This window comes from Mchenga conophoros, linkage group LG4 (genome assembly GCF_057382185.1).
Source record: "Mchenga conophoros isolate Kocher_MC1m ecotype Shallow Benthic linkage group LG4, M_conophoros_male_GT1.1, whole genome shotgun sequence".
Lineage (NCBI taxonomy): Eukaryota > Metazoa > Chordata > Actinopteri > Cichliformes > Cichlidae > Mchenga > Mchenga conophoros.
In genome coordinates, this window is record NC_140529.1 from 21556379 (window position 1) to 21572408 (window position 16030).

Here is a 16030-nt window from a genome sequence, read left to right on the forward strand (position 1 = left end):
ATGACACCATCTGGTGCGCCGTCATAATTGTTTTCTGTCTGAAAAGTGTGAATCAGAGTTTGTGAGGCACAGAATCGTTTCCCGGTGGGAAGACATTGAAACGTAAAACAAAGTAGATGGGTAAAGACCTATTATCCAAAATAAAAATGTTCAAATCCGTGCGAAAACAGTTATAATAGCCGACACAGTGCAGCCACATCTGCATTTCACCCCAAGAAGACTGAATGAACCAGGCACTATTTGGTGGTCTCTCTGTGCAGAAGGCAAAGACCCGACGGAACTGCACTGAGTTTGGCGCTATCTTCTGGAGAGTCACATTTTCTTCAGACGAGCCGGTGAGATTTTACAGTAATCACTGCGCATTATCACTAAGATGAAGTGATACGCAGTCTGTGTAAAACATTATCTCTGAACAGAAGCCCACTCAAAGCTTAATATGCTACAGGATAGTAGCGTTTTTTTCTTCATATACTGAATAAAATCTTAACACTGACAAATGAGAATGAATGAGCTCGTGCCAAACCACGACGTCACATTTATTAATAGTTTACATTTCTCTTTTCATGGATACTAAATGGTGTTAAACTCCCGATATAATTTCGGAATCATCGCTACTTTTCACCGACATTGCAAGTTAAGGGTTAAGGCAGGCAGCGCCTTACGCACAGGTGTCTCACCAGTCTTCTGTGAAACAACGCCTGCAAACTGTTGGCGAACTTTTAATTAAGTTGTTCATGACTGTAACTCAGCTGGGTTTATGCTGTCCGAGTAGACGGGTCACTGTAATTCATGTAGCTAGACCTTAAAGGGGTTCGCACCACCACAGCCCTCATCCTCTGCCTCTATCAACGTAGGAAGAAAAAAAAAACCCGGACAGCTCTCAAGATCGGTCCCGGTCCCGCAAACGCCTTTTTTTTTCTACCTTCAATTTTATTCGTCGTCTCTTTTTCTTTTTTAAATTTCACGCGACTGGACTTAGTGTAAAGACATCTTAAAAGCCCTAAAGTCGGCGAGACCCGGTTGTATTTTCTGCATTTTAGTGCTTCCATTACGCGCCGGATATGTGGTGGATGCTGTTTCACCGATGGATCTGGTTTCTTCTTGGACATTGCTATACTCTACTCCTTTACATAGACAGCTGCCGTGTGAGAGCAATGCCCATGTCTGTGGCAAAAGTGGTGTACTCTCACGCAGGTCTTTGCCCGAACGATCTGAACCCTAACCTGTGGGTGGATGCTATGAGCACCTGCATGCGCGAGTGCGAATCCGATCAGGTGAGTTCTCTTACTGCTTGTAAAATGTTCGCGTGCAGCCGAGATTTAGGCAAACTGGATTTAAAAATAAGAGAAAAAAAACTGCATTTCAAGAAAAATCATTTAAATTCATTCATTGCTACTGAATACTGAAGTTAAAACGGTCGAGGCTGAACAAAAAGAGGAGTTAAGACTGATCAGTGGGAATAATTTGTGTTTTTACGTAGATTAAAGTATTACCTTCCTTTTGCACTGTAATAGAAACTGAACACAGCCAAAATAACCTCTGTGGCGAGGTCATGTACCAGGAGTGCATTTATAACTAAACTTACTCCTTTCAAAGTTTTTATTCCACCCGTCACACATTGGCCAATACTGTTGTAAACAGTATTTAAAGAATCCTCAAGACAAAAATGTATCTCAAATGAAAAATGTGAACACAAAATATGACTTCTTTAAACTTTAAAGCAGGGGTGTCAAACATAAGGCTCGGGGACTACATTTGGGCTGGCAAAGACTCCAATCTGGCCCTCTGGAAGGGTTTGGAAAATGTGAAGTGCAACGATTTTGAACTTTTAGCTGTACTGTCATACGTTTTACAGCTTTTTCTAGCGATAAAGACTCCACCTGCACTGCCGTTCATTCTACACCAATATAGTTAAGTAACAGATAAACAATTAAATGACAGAAAACTTCCTCTTTTTCCACTTTTGACATCCCTGCCTTAAAGTGTCTTCTCTGTTTTGTCCAGTTCACGTGATTCCATTCACTGCTGATATGTGGTAGAAAAGTGTTATTTTCTCTTCAAACTTTAGGACTGTGAGACTTTTGAGAAGTGCTGCCCTAATGTATGCGGTAACAAGAGCTGTGTGGCAGCACGCTATATAGACATCAAAGGGAACAAGGGCCCCATTGGAATGCCAAAGGGTGCCACCTGCGACAAGTTCATGTGCTCTCAGCAAGGGTCCGAGTGTGACATCTGGGATGGCCAGCCAGTTTGTAAGTGCCGAGACCGCTGTGAGAGGGAACCCCACTTCACGTGTGCATCTGATGGCATGACGTATTATAACAAGTGCTACATGGACGCTGAGGCCTGTTCCAAGGGTATCTCTATCTCTGAGGTCACCTGCAGGTAACATGTTAAGTATTTTAGATCTCTACTGTTTGCTTTTTGGTAACAAGGTAACGTTGTCCTTCTTCAGTCTTAAAAATTGAGACTCTCCTCTAAACTTTAGTTTAGCAATATTAATGTGTTTTGTGTACAAAACATCCCAATGGGAATGAAAGAAGAACCTCAGACATTAACTGGCTCTGATTTATTACCTACAGGTACCACCTGACCTGGCCAAACACCAGCCCACTCCCCGTGGAGACCACATTACATCCCACCACCGCCCTCCAGACCACCCTCCCGACTGACATCCAGCTTCCCGCCATACACAATGGACCCAGCCAGCAGGCTGTCTTTGTGGGTGAGACAGCCACCTTCCTGTGTGAAGTGTCTGGAAAGCCGCGTCCGGAAATCACCTGGGAGAAGCAACTGAAAGGGAAAGAGAATATCGTAATGAGACCCAATCACGTCCGAGGGAACGTCGTGGTCACTAACATCGGTCAGCTAGTTATATACAACGCGCAACTTCAGGATGCTGGAATCTATACGTGCACAGCCAGAAATGTTGGAGGAAGTGTGTCATCACACTATCCTCTGGTAGTGATCAAGAAAGAAACGAAAAGTAAAAATCCAGAGGGGAACAGCACCAACCTGCCTTTTCCAGCTGCCGAGTGCCTTAAGAGTCCAGACACGGATGACTGTGGGGAAGAGAGCATAAGCTGGTATTATGAACCAAAGAGGAACAACTGCTTCACCTTTACCTACAGTCAGTGCAACAAAAACAGAAACCACTTTGACACCTACGAAGCCTGCATGCTGTCATGCGGAGGAGAGCTGGCAGCTCCCTGTAGCCTTCCAAGTCTTCAAGGCCCCTGCAAAGCCTACGAGCCCCGCTGGGCTTATAGCAGCACTCTCAAAAAGTGCCAGTCGTTTGTGTACGGAGGCTGCGGTGGCAACGAGAACAACTTTCAATCTAAAGAGGCCTGTGAAGAGATGTGCCCCTTTCCGAAGAACAACAACTGCAAGGTGTGCAAACCCCGAGGCAAGATGGTGGCCAGCTTCTGCAAGAGCGACTTCGTGATCCTCGGCCGGGTGACCGAGCTGACAGAGGAACAAGAGTCGGGCCACGCTTTGGTGACGGTGGAGGAGATCTTGAAGGATGAGAAGATGGGTCTTAGATTCTTTGGCAAAGAACCACTCGAGGTGACTCTTCTAAACATGGACTGGAACTGCCCCTGCCCCAACATCACTGTAGCCGACGGGCAGCTCATTATCATGGGGGACGTCCACAACGGCATGGCCATCCTGCAGCCCGACAGCTTTGTAGGCTCCTCGAGCAATCGCAGAATCAGGAAGCTGCGTGAGATTATCAGCAAGAAAACCTGCGATTTCATTAAAGATTTCTCCACCGTCCAGTAGACTCTGATAGCAACTGAAAGCTCATTACAGGTTGTCATTTTCAGATAAATCCAGTGACCTCAACAGTCAGACTGACTGCCAACAAACGCAAAACTAGAAACATATCTGCAGGTTGTTTTCTTTCCTCTCTCATTTTCCACACAGCTCAGAAGGTCTCAGAAAAACATTTTACATCATCCGTACTGTTCACTGTGTTATTTCTTTTTATTCAGTTGTGGGGTACACTGTCTGGATTAAGCAAGTGGCATATTAATAGTCAGAAGCATTTACCCTGTTTAAAGTATTTAATCCTTTTCCTTTCCAAATGTTACCCAAATATACACTAATGCCACTCGTATATCAGCATATCCTAATAAGATTAGTATAGTTGCTTTAATTTTTTGATGGGTATCTCACAGTTGATATTTTGTAACATCTGTCCTCAGCACTTAAGCCCACTATAATGCCTCAGTTTATCAACCAGAATCAAATAAGCTCTTCGGTTCCATTTTCTGGACAATTGTTTTTATTTTTCGATTTTTTTTGAGTTTCCATGTGTTTGTACGTGGACTTGTGTACTTCATATTTATTTTTACTGATCTAGCTCTGTTGATCTAATTGCATAGGGACCAGATATGTTTTTTATTTTGTCTATGATATCCTACATTAATGTTCATTAAAACATGTATAAAACATGATAGCAAATAAATAAAGCTAATCTTGAAAAATGTTCCTTCCTTCTTGATTTTTTTAAATGCTGTTTCCTCTGCTGAAGGAGAAATACCAGACACTGCCACAATTTGTCAAAGCGTTAAGGCGGGCAGTGCATGTTGTTCTGTAGTTGATGTCCCTCCATCCATGTCCTCCTCCTTCTACACACACACAGAGACACACACGCAGGGCCGAGTCTGGCATTAAAATTCGAAACAGGTCACATTCCAGCACAGCTGTGGTGGCCTGTGGAGCTGTGTGTTGTGTTGTGTCTGGGTCTGGGGCCCTCGCATAGCACACACCCCACCGGCCATCCATTGGCCTTGCACGGTCCCTTTCATGTGCAAGAGGCCGCGGTGAAGGGGAAGAGGAGGAGGGGGAGGAGGAGAGGGATGTTGGCTGATTCTCTCTCTTTCGCTCCCTCAGTTGGCCACATCTGTGTTTAGGGGACATAATAGAGAACAGAGAGAGGAGTGGAAGGGGTGTAAAAGGGTGTAATAAGTTAAGCAGGAGCAGGGGAAGGTAACTCATGAAGCAAGCAAGTCAGTGCAGACCTTCAGCACATGCAGTTATTCTGAAAACGCTTTAATGTTTTCACGGTAAGATCTTGGTTGTGGATGGTGACAATGACGAAAAGAAAATCAGCCTTGCAGGTTTTTGTAATTTGAGAATCGAGGCAGGGTTTATAAATGCTTTGTGAGCTGGATCAGCTGATCATAGCGCCAGCTAGCCTTTGAATGTTCTCCCCTCCCTCCTTTCCCCTCTGGCCTTATATCCCCTTCTCTAAATCCCTTCCTCAGCCCTCTTCCTCAGCCCTCATCCTCAACCTCCTTCCCACCGACCGACAACCAGCCTTGGGCGGCGACCTCTGACCCTGCTAATGAAAAAGAGGCCACCAAGGAAAAGGCCACTTTCATTAGAACTGTTGACAAGTGTTAAGTGACTGGCTGAGCTCCAGACAGAGCTCCGCACAGCCTCCTTGATGTACTACACATCACAGCTGGCTGCTGATTTCAGTATCAAGTTCACTTAGAGACCACCAGCCAGGCAGCCGGCCAGACAGACCATAATAATCAGCCAGACAGCCGCAGGTACAAAGGGGGGAGGGGCAGAGTGCCCTCAGTGACACAATATCACTGAAGATCTTCCAAGTATTCAGAGCGGTGATTTACTTTCACTTTAAGATGACTAATTGAAAAAAATAAATAAATGAAATTACGTTATACATTAGATATGTTGCACAACCAATGTCCATATTCATTATAATTTGATCAAATCTATAGCTATTAAAAAAATACACACATATGTGATATGAAATAGAAACAGAGTAGAGGCCGTCCTTGCATCATTTCTATGTCTCGCAATCACATCACAAGATTTTGGTTATTTGTGAACAAATAAACAAATAATTTCAGTTTTTCTTATCCTGTGTTGGTGTTTGCAATCATTTAGAAACATTCAAGTCAACAATTTGAACAGTTATCAGCTGCCAATGTCTTTATATTCTAACATACTGAAATAAGTCAAAGCAGTTTGAAAATGTAGCCTTTCAATTTAAAGTATAAAAAAATGGATCAGTGAGTCTAACATGTTGCTTATTTTAAGAGGCTGTTTAGATTAAATCTTGGACCAGGACACCAAAATTAAATGTAATCAGAACTAATAGTACATTTTTTAGTTGCATAATGGGCCGTTGTTGTGTGGTGGATACGAAGAAAATTACACTACTGATTTTTCTTTTCAGCAGTCATTGTGTTTGTCCACTGGGTGGCAGCAGAGTACTTAAAAAAAAGAGAAAAGCAAGCCATGAGCCATTGTAAGCTTGCCTAAGTACATTTAAATAATATAACGTTAAATCGGACTGATAGTTGTCTTTCATCTATATTTACTGTTCAATACACATAGTTCAAAATACGAATAAGAGTGTAGTGAGAAATAAGGTAAGTTTAACAGGACCTTTGTTTTTAATATACCTGGGGCTGATTATATTACAGTTGTGAGTCTTGAGCTGCCCCTCATTTTTTTGTATTTTGTTAATAATATCATTAAACTATACATACAGGTACGGGTACATACAGGCTTTATGAAGGACGGTCAAAGCTCTTCTTTAGATGTTGGCTGCCTTTTGTTCTGTTCTCTGCCAAGATGATCGCATGCTGGTTCAATGATGTTAATGTCTGGGCTCTGGGGAGGCCAATCTATGACACACTGAGTGTTTTTCTACTCGAGTGTGTTTTTACCAGGCTGGCAGTGTGTTAACACATTGCCAGTCAGACACTCTCCAGATGATATTGCATAGCGGTTTAAAATCTGATGGTTTTTTTTCTGTATTCATAATTTCATCAACTGTGACAAGATCCCCAACACCACTGGCTGAAACCATGACAGAGCCTCCACCGTGTTTTACAGATGGCTGTAGACACTTACTGTTAAACTTCCTCCTCTTCACATACTGACTGTGATTTTTCAGTCCACTTCTTTTGGAATTTGGCATATCTCAGCGTTCCCTGCCTGTTTCCACTCCCTAAAAATAGCTCCTTGACAGCCACTGAGACCATTTCTGGTCTTCAGTGAACAGCAGATGGATCAACTGAAGGGCCAGATGCATCTCTCAGGTTCTGTGTCAAGATTTCTTCCTGTTTCTTGAGGTTATGATTTTCAGATACCGTTCATTTGCTGGAGATAGTTTTTAGGTCTGCCACTTCTTCTTTTATCCTCCACTTGTCCAGTTTCCTCAGACTGAACACCAGTCTGACAGATTTTCACCCTACAGCTCTTTGTGAATCACCTGATTAGTGCACAAATACCCCTTTATGCCTATCAAACTGTGTTATCTTTGGCACATTTCATACATCAACTAAAGAAACGTGAACAAAAATAGTAACAGAGTGCCTAAAGATACGATTTAAAACTAGTTCTTTGCTGTGAGTGTGTTTTGTGCAGACACAACAGTGGTTCAAAAACCATTCTGAAAATGATCAGGTACAAGGACCAGACAAGAATGAGTGAAGAAGCCGTCCAAAATTCTTAAAGACCATCAAGAAGTCTGGTGATCTATTGCTCAAACTTGCTTTAAAGTCTGGCTCCTTATAAGCAAAATACAGAGAAATGAGGGTGGCTCAAGACTTTTGCACAGCACTGTATGAATATATTATAGATTTCCAAATGTTCCTACACACAAACACATACACACAGTGTGTCATTTTACCTTATGAATGAATCCACAAGCAGGCAGCCAGATGGTCGTGGAGCTCGTGCCCAATGCTTTGGATGTGCTAGTACTTCATGAACACGCACACATTCTCAGTAGCATCTCTTCGGAGCACAGCTGGTCTGTATGTACACTAAAATGTGCCAGATGGGGAAGAATACAGAGAAGGCCAAAGAAAACAGAAAGCCATAAATTATCAAGATAAAATGCAGATTGAGCTCAGTGCATTAATGTGATGTTGCTAGAGGTAACTGATGAGTTGGTAAGCAGGAATTTTTCCACTTACACAGAGGCCGGATCATATTTGAACAAACGGCAAACAAGTGCTTGTGAAACTCACTTTACAAGCTCACAATCTGGCCACAGCAGTTTTCTCTGTCTCTCGTTTATTTTTCAAGACATGTGGCATGTGTGGTGAATGAAAGGTCTGTGGACGTTTGATCGAGAAAGGAGAAGGAGATGAAAGCAGAGCACAGAGCAAAGGGGGGGTGGAGACTTGGATACGTGAGCGATGAGAGTAGAAAGGTCGTTGTAGCATTAGGAGGGTGTAAATTGTCCAGAACATAAAACTGCTGCTGCTGACTCCTGGGGATTCTTTTCCCCACTCATCTTTAACTTTCTAAAAATAGTACCTGCTCAGTGCATGATAATGCAGGCTCAAAATTGCCTATTTCAGTGTCACCTGCAAATGAAGAGGCAAGAAAATGCAAGAGTGAAAATCAGGTTTAGTTGCCATCGCCCTGAAATGTGAATAACAGAGAGGCAGAGAAAAAGCTGACAGCACTGAGGGAGAAAGAGGACAGGGAGTGGCCAAAAAAATAGAGAAAGCCTGGAGGAGGGGGGCTGGGAGAGAGGGATGTTTTGGGACAAAATATGCTAATCCCAAACCAACATCACACATGGTTATTTTTAGGGATTTCTCATTGTTCTATTTTGGGACAAGGACCATTGTCCTCGTGTGGCCCAGCAGAAAGGCTGCAGAGACCAGATGCTATCAGGAGTGGAAACAAGAGGAGCCAGTCTCTTGTGAATGTGAATGACCTACCTTACATATGATTAGATGCAGAGCAGAGAAAAGAAATCTGCTTATAGAGACGGAAGGACATGGGGGATTTTGGGATGCTGGTACTTAAGACTACTACTACACAAAGGCAAACATGAAAGACAAACCGTCTCGCGTCATATATCTTTGAGTGGTACAAATATGATGTGTGATGTCTGAATCTGTCTTTATGTACTAGTTTGACTAGTAGGTTTGAGGTGCCGAGACGCTGTTAGCAAGGATGACAACTGTCTTTGGATACCACTGGTACCCCAAAAGCTAACTTTAAAGTGGTAATGCTATAGGCCTACAGGAACCACCTGGTTTAGCTCAGAGCTGGAACAATGAAGCCAGTGGTGCTTGCATGAAGCTAAGTGATCACAGATAATAAATCTCTGCAAATCATGCTTTATATTTGTCAACATATCAACATCTCAGTGTATAGGTGTTTTTGTAACAGCATAAAAATGACTACTAGTGTCTTCCCTGGCATACATCCAATGCTGTATGTGATTATTGGCGCACACCAAGAATGATTGTTTTGTTTTCATGAATATGAAAAGACGTTCCAGTCCCAACAATCACCTCCATTTCAATTCACTTCAATTCAATTTTATTTATATGGCGCCAAATCACAATAACAGTTGCCTCAAGGCGATTTATATTGTAAGATAAAGATCCAATAATAATGCAAAGAAAGCAGAGAAAACAATCATATGACTCCTTATGAGTAAGCACTTTGGCAAAAGTGGGAAGAAAAAACTCTCATTTAACAGGAAGAAAACTCCAGCAGAACCAGGCTTGGGGAGGGGCGGCCATCTGCCATGATCAGTTGGGGTGAGAGGAGGAAGACAGGACAAAGACACAAACTAAAATCTACAAACACCTCTTAAGAAGTAATAAAGCAGTACTGAAGTTACTGTTACGTTACTAAACCCAACAATGGCTGCTGTAAAATGTACACTCACATGGCATTTTATTAGGTACACTTTAAGAGCCCCAGGCTGGAAACCCTCTTGCCTTCAAAACTATCATAGATTCAGCAACAAAGTGATGGAGACATTCCTCAGATGTTTTGGTCCATGTTGACATGATAGCATCACACAGTTGCTCCAGATTTGTAGGCTGCACTTCCATGATGTAAATCTTCCGTTCTACCACATTCCAAAGGTGCTCTGTTGGACTGAGATCTGATGGCTGTTGAGGCCATTTGAGTACAATGAACTCATTGTCATGTTCAAGAAACCAGAGATTGTTTGAGCTTTGTGACATTGTGTGTTATCCTGCTGGAAGCAGCCATCAGAAGATATTTACACTGTAGCCATAAAGGGATGGACATGGCCAGCAACAATTCTCGGGTAGGCTGTGATGTTTCAGAGATACTCAGTTAGTACTAAGGGGCTTAGAGTGTAGCAAGAAAACGTCCCCCATATAATCACATCACCACAAGCCTGAACTGTTGATACAAGGCAGGACGGGTCCATGTTTTCATGGCATTTGCATCAAATTCTGAAAAACCATCCAAGTTGCAGCTGAATTTAAGACTCATCAGACCGGGCAAGATTTTTCCAATCACCTGTTGTCCAATTTCATTGAACCACGTGAATTATAGCCCCACTTTCTTGTTCTTAACATACAAAAGTGACACCTGGTGTGGTCTTCTGCTGCTATAGCCCATCTGCTTCAAGAGTGTGCATTCAAAGATGCTCTTGGTTATAAAGAGTGTGAGTTACTGTTGCCTTCCTATCAGCGTGAAGCAGTCTGGCCACTCTCCTTTGACATCAACAAGGCATGTTCTCCCAGAAATCTACTGCTTAATGGATGTTTTCTCTTTTTTAGACCATTCTCTGGAAATCCTCGAGATAGTTGGTGGGAAAAATCCCAGTAATCCCAGTTGTATTAAGGAGCAGTTGAAGAGGTATAATAATAGATATGCTTATTTTTCCCAAATAATTCATGTGCTTATTTTCTGAGCTTTTCTTTCAGTCTGTTTTAGTTTGTGTATATACCAGGCCTTTCCTTTCCTATCTGCTTATGGCCTCAGTGGCTCCACAACCCCTGTTGCTACCACAGGGGTACCAGACGGGCCAAAGGATCCACGTCTTTGCTGAGTGCTATAAAGCGCTGCAGACACTGGAGGGAGTTCTAGACTTCTCCTTGTCTTTACGCGTGGAAAAAAAAGAGAAAATTAGTCCTTTGATGTTTATAGTAATAGTCATTTACATGGTGACTCAATGATAATATTGAGTACCACACGGAACTTGTAATGAGGCAGCAGGTGAAACATTTAGTTATATTATTAATATTAAATCAATTCTCTAGCCTTACTCTTTTTCTTTCAGTTGTGTTCCTCCAGCTGTTCCCCCAGAAGTTTTTGTAGCATAGTCAGGGCATTTTCTGCCAAATATAGTGCCAAACAAATGTCAGATCACTTTCCCAAAGCAATGAGACACACATGGTAAATCAGGGATCAGAGGAGAACAAATAAATAGATGAATTTGTGATTTATTTTCCATTCTCTCAGTCCAGTGCTCTGGATTACACTTTGCCAGCTTCCTACTTTACTTTTCATTTTTGTCCCTGTATAATGATAGGCAGAACCATCTGTGTCTTGCGCATTTGGCCATGTGACTTGATACTCATGGACACATAGATCAGAACTTTGATGCAACCTTTAAAAACCTTCTCTTAGAAGCAGACACATGTAATTTTTTTAATTTGTTGTCTCTGGTTTTTTGTGCTTTGAAATAATCCATCTTGCACCTGTGCCTATTTATTACATTTTTAGCATCTGACTAATGGTGGCCATTACATAACAGGTCACTCTCTGTTGTTTGACCCTTGTGTCAGCCGACAAGTCAGTGAGAAATAGCGTGTAAGATCGTTTCCTCAGAGAGTAATCATTTCCCCACTTACCACTTCTTGAATTGTGTACACGTTTCAATCCATTTTATAATCAGTTTCTTGTTTCATGACAGACATGATCTTCAGACTGTCACGTTGCACAATAGTGTGGCTTTATGCATAATGCATATTGTAAGACTTAGGCATCTGACCTTATTTCAGGAGAATTACATAAGGGTTCACTACTTGAAATGGAAGGAAATGCCTGGGCTTGTCTAAGACAGAGAACAAGAAAGAAGTTGCATTTGAACTATTTTTGGATACGTCAGATTCCTTTCCTCCACCGTTTGTGCCTCTCCGCCTTGAGAGAATATGAATATTAATCAGTGCTTTTATCGTTTGTTGTGGAAAAACTCCCTCTGCGCTTGAATGGCAGGAAAGCCATAAACCTGTTTCCCTGTATTGCATTAGCTCACAGTCAAAAGCAGAGCAACAGAGAGAAGCAGAACATAAAAGTAGCTGCGTGGAAGAAAGGCTGGGCTCCACACCTGAAAAATTTGACTTTTCAAATTTGCTTAAAGGAGTTGTGATTAGCTGCTAACAGGTACAAAAAGACAAAATGTTCTTCTTATGCACCCACAAATGCAACTGTATTTACACTTACATTTTGTGTGTGCTTCTTGGCTGCAATTCAAGTACCTTTAAGCTGGCTACAGACGAAATCCTCACGTGCAGCTCACATCTAAGCAAAGCTTGTGTGTTTGTGTGTGTGTGTGTGTGTGTGTGGGTACAGCATTATTGTGGGTGGCAGATCGCGGGACGTCATGCTTTCGTCCTGAGCAGCTTAGGCAGCATGCCAGTGTGTATTAAACATCCAATCACATGACACCTTCACCCTTGACCCCTGGTGTGTCCAGCAACTGAGAGAAAGACATAAGCTCAAGCAGGAGTGAAACCCTGAGAAGAAACACAGAAACAGATTTGATTAAACAATAAGTTAAGACAAAGAGGGTCGTGTGATGGTTTGCACTGTCTCACCATCCAGCCTAGGGCCTTTCTGTGTTATTTTTAGGTTTACTGGTGATTCTAAATTGTCTGTCTTTTTATGTTGGCACTGCAACAGATTGGCAACCTGTTCAGAGTGACCCCTCCAGTGACCCTGAAATAGTTAAATGGTAGAAAATGGATGGATGAATGGATGAGTGGATGGACGGGAGGTAAGATGAATAGGGAAGGTGGCAGGAACATGGTGAAGTTGACAGCTATTAACGATCTCCCTAGTGGAAATCTCCTGTCTAGTCACCAATAATGGGCTGTATGAATCTTACCCTGAGGATGTGATTACGCTGATCTGTTACCATAACAACTGAAGATCCAGCTGGCATAGAGAAAAAAACGTTTTTGTAGTAAGTTGTGAATAGATGAGGAGTCCTTCATTTACTTTATTTTGTCTGTATGTAAGTATCATTCTAATAGAAACAACTTTCCTCTAAGTATATTGGCCTACATTTGCTGACCTGCTTGTCTCCCATGGCTTTGCAGCAGCTGGCCTTAACACTCAACCCTCTGTCTGTCTTTGTAACCCTCTGTGCAATATGTTAGTCAACAATGTCTTTTGCTTTGTTGTCACTTCAGTTGCTCAAACTTGAAAGTAGCTGAACTCTGTGCATGTTGGTGAAAGTAATTTCACCTGTACTCACTACAAGTTTCTGAATTTTATTATTTCTTAGTCTCTGGTTGCTACTTTACTCCTCATTTCTGTGTGTATGCACACTCAGCGAATTCTCATCCTGGGGAGTCAAATACGGCAGTTATATGTTACAGGTAAGCACAACATGTCCTTTGGTACTTGTGCCATGAGACTGGGTTTTTTTTTTTTGTTGGTATAAGTGAGATGGCCTCATTCCTAAATTTGGGATTATAATATTCTATGTTCATGAGTCCACTAGGGTCTGCTTGGGTCTGAGTGGACTAAACTTGTCACACACCCTTTTAAGATATTTCTCAGCATCATCTGCACTCGGTGGCTGTTAGCATATTTCTTCACAACAGGCTTAATGTAGTGAATCTTCTTATAAACCCAGTCAAGGAGTTTCTGTTCCATAAACCAAACCAGAACAAAACAAAGTGGAGAACACAGAGCTCCCAGATGTGGGACACATGTCCGACCTCTGAATGTGGACTTTGTTCTCTTTTAAAGAGGATTGGCTGATATTGCCTCAGTTGGTACATCAAGGCATCAGCGCTGAAAGGACACCTCATGTGTATCACCTGGGATGTATTTGACAGCATTCGAAAGCGTGGGATGCAAATGCGTTTGTCCACGTCCTTCTCGTCACATCAAAAGGTTTGTTGTTCACTCCCTTGTAGCGTTAATTAATTTTATAGCCACGTACTATGACTCATTCCATCAATCTCACATTTGATGCCCACTCTTTAAAAAAAAGGTTATATGTACTCTCTGATGTGTGTAATTGCCAGGCAATATAATTTTGTCCTTGGTGGTCCGTGAGCCATTCTTCCATATGGCATTTCGGGCTTTAATATCTCTCCTAATGTGTGTTCTGCGCTTTAATCATCTTCCCGAGCCAGCCATTAGTTTCCACCTCCAGCTGCAGTCAGCTTTGACTTGCAAAGATGACATTCATTTACCTGGATGCTCATTTGGAACGATGAGAGGTTTCGGTAAGAAGAAAGAAAGCGATGAGAAACAAAGAGGGCATGCAAATGTCTTGGTACACGTATATTTTTATTCCTCTGGTGTGCTTTTGATTTGTGTCACACTTACAAGCTGCATGGCAGCAGATGGGATATGTGTCCCTTTGCCAGAGCTTCCACTTCTCGCTGTGTCAAATAAACGCACACGCGTAACATAATTTCCATCACTTTAGAGGACATTATGATCGATTTCTGGAGACTTACCCTCACCTTGACCTCAGCCTTACCCTTGCTCTAATCTTAAATCTTGTACTTTAAAACGTCATCAGTTAGCTTATGAGACCTTGTTTTTTTACACAGAATGGAGAAAGACTGGAAGCGCAAACACAATTGTCCTCGCAATCTTAGTAACCTAAGTATGCAAACACACTAACGTGCACATGCAGTGCCTATGATTATCCCCCTTGAAGGCTCATCTGCTCAGGATATTGCCTTGGGACAGAACCGGAGCTGAAAATATTGGAGCAGCTTTGCTGTTTGCAGCTATGAGTGACACGTGTGAAAATACAAATATGTGGGAAATGTGTTGCTTCCAGCTGATGAGTTTCCTTCAAAGGACTTTATTGGAATCGGCCAATGACAAGCACAACTTCTCAAGGGTTATGTGTGTATACAATAGTCCACTGCTGTTCATTGAAGGCTTATGTAATGACAATGAGTTTTTACTTTTTTATGATAAAAATGTAACTGTTTCATCTCCCTTTATTGTAGGTTCTGTCGTTGCTCATTTCTAACATTTCTCCACCATAAATGAAAAGACACTGCACGTTTTCAGGCACACCCACACGAGCAGTCACAGCAATAAAATCAGACATAAGAAGTGTAGACTCACTGGCTTTGTTGGGTACACTTGTTCAACTGCTCATTAACACAAATATCTAATTGACTAATAACATGGCAGCAATTTACAGTCACTACTTTAATATATTCTACTTATTGTTCAATATTGTTTCTTTATTAAATGTATCACTGCTGCCGCTGCACCAATCCATCTGTCGATGGCCCGTAGCAATGGGCCAGATACCCCATACTCCCGTAGTGCTCCCCACAGGACTCCCCGAGGGACACGGTCGAATGCCTTCTCCAAGTCCACAAAACACATGTAGACTGGTTGGGCAAACTCCCATGCGCCGTCAAGTATCCTCGAGAGGATAAAGAGCTAATACAGTGTTCCACGACCAGGACAAAAACCGCATTGTTCCTCCTGTATCCGAGGTTTGACTAACCTCGAGGTCCCATCCTGTGGTTTTATTAATGGTTCAGGCATTCAAAGCGCTGGGGGATGTTTTCTTGGCAAACCTTTGGTCTTATGGAATCAATTGAGAATTGTTTAAATGCACTGGTCAGCGTTGCTCTGACCACATTAGTCCCTTTACGCCCAGTGTCCCCATCTCCAGATGGCTGCTTCCACTGGGATAGTGCACCATTCACTTAAATTGCCAGATCTCAATCTAATTGAGCACCTTTGCGATGTGGTGGAATGGGAGATTTGTTTCCAGAACCGTGTTGTTTTAAGAATTAAGGCAGTCCCGAAGGCAAACAGAAATCAGCCTGGTACTAAAGTGGCTGGTATAACTTTAGCCATCATGGGAAACCTTGGCTCACAGCAGTCATTTTGAAGTTACCGTCATCACCTACCTAAACATTGCAACACACTATTTGAGTACAGATGAAAAAGTCTGCTGCCTAAATTTCCCAACATGATTATATTATTAATATTCCTGTCAGCTATTTGCATGTGA

At 42.2% G+C, this 16030-nt stretch overlaps 1 protein-coding gene across 1 annotated transcript; it reads left to right on the forward strand.

Annotated features, from left to right (window-relative positions):
• Window positions 1–755: 755 nt before the first annotated feature.
• On the forward strand, window positions 756–4480 carry wfikkn2a (info WAP, follistatin/kazal, immunoglobulin, kunitz and netrin domain containing 2a). Its single transcript, XM_085272613.1, has 3 exons — window positions 756–1274; window positions 2069–2385; window positions 2583–4480. The coding sequence occupies exons 1-3, from the start codon at window positions 1062–1064 to the stop codon at window positions 3781–3783; spliced, it is 1731 nt and encodes a 576-aa protein (XP_085128739.1). The 5' UTR covers window positions 756–1061; the 3' UTR covers window positions 3784–4480.
• Window positions 4481–16030: the final 11550 nt, after the last annotated feature.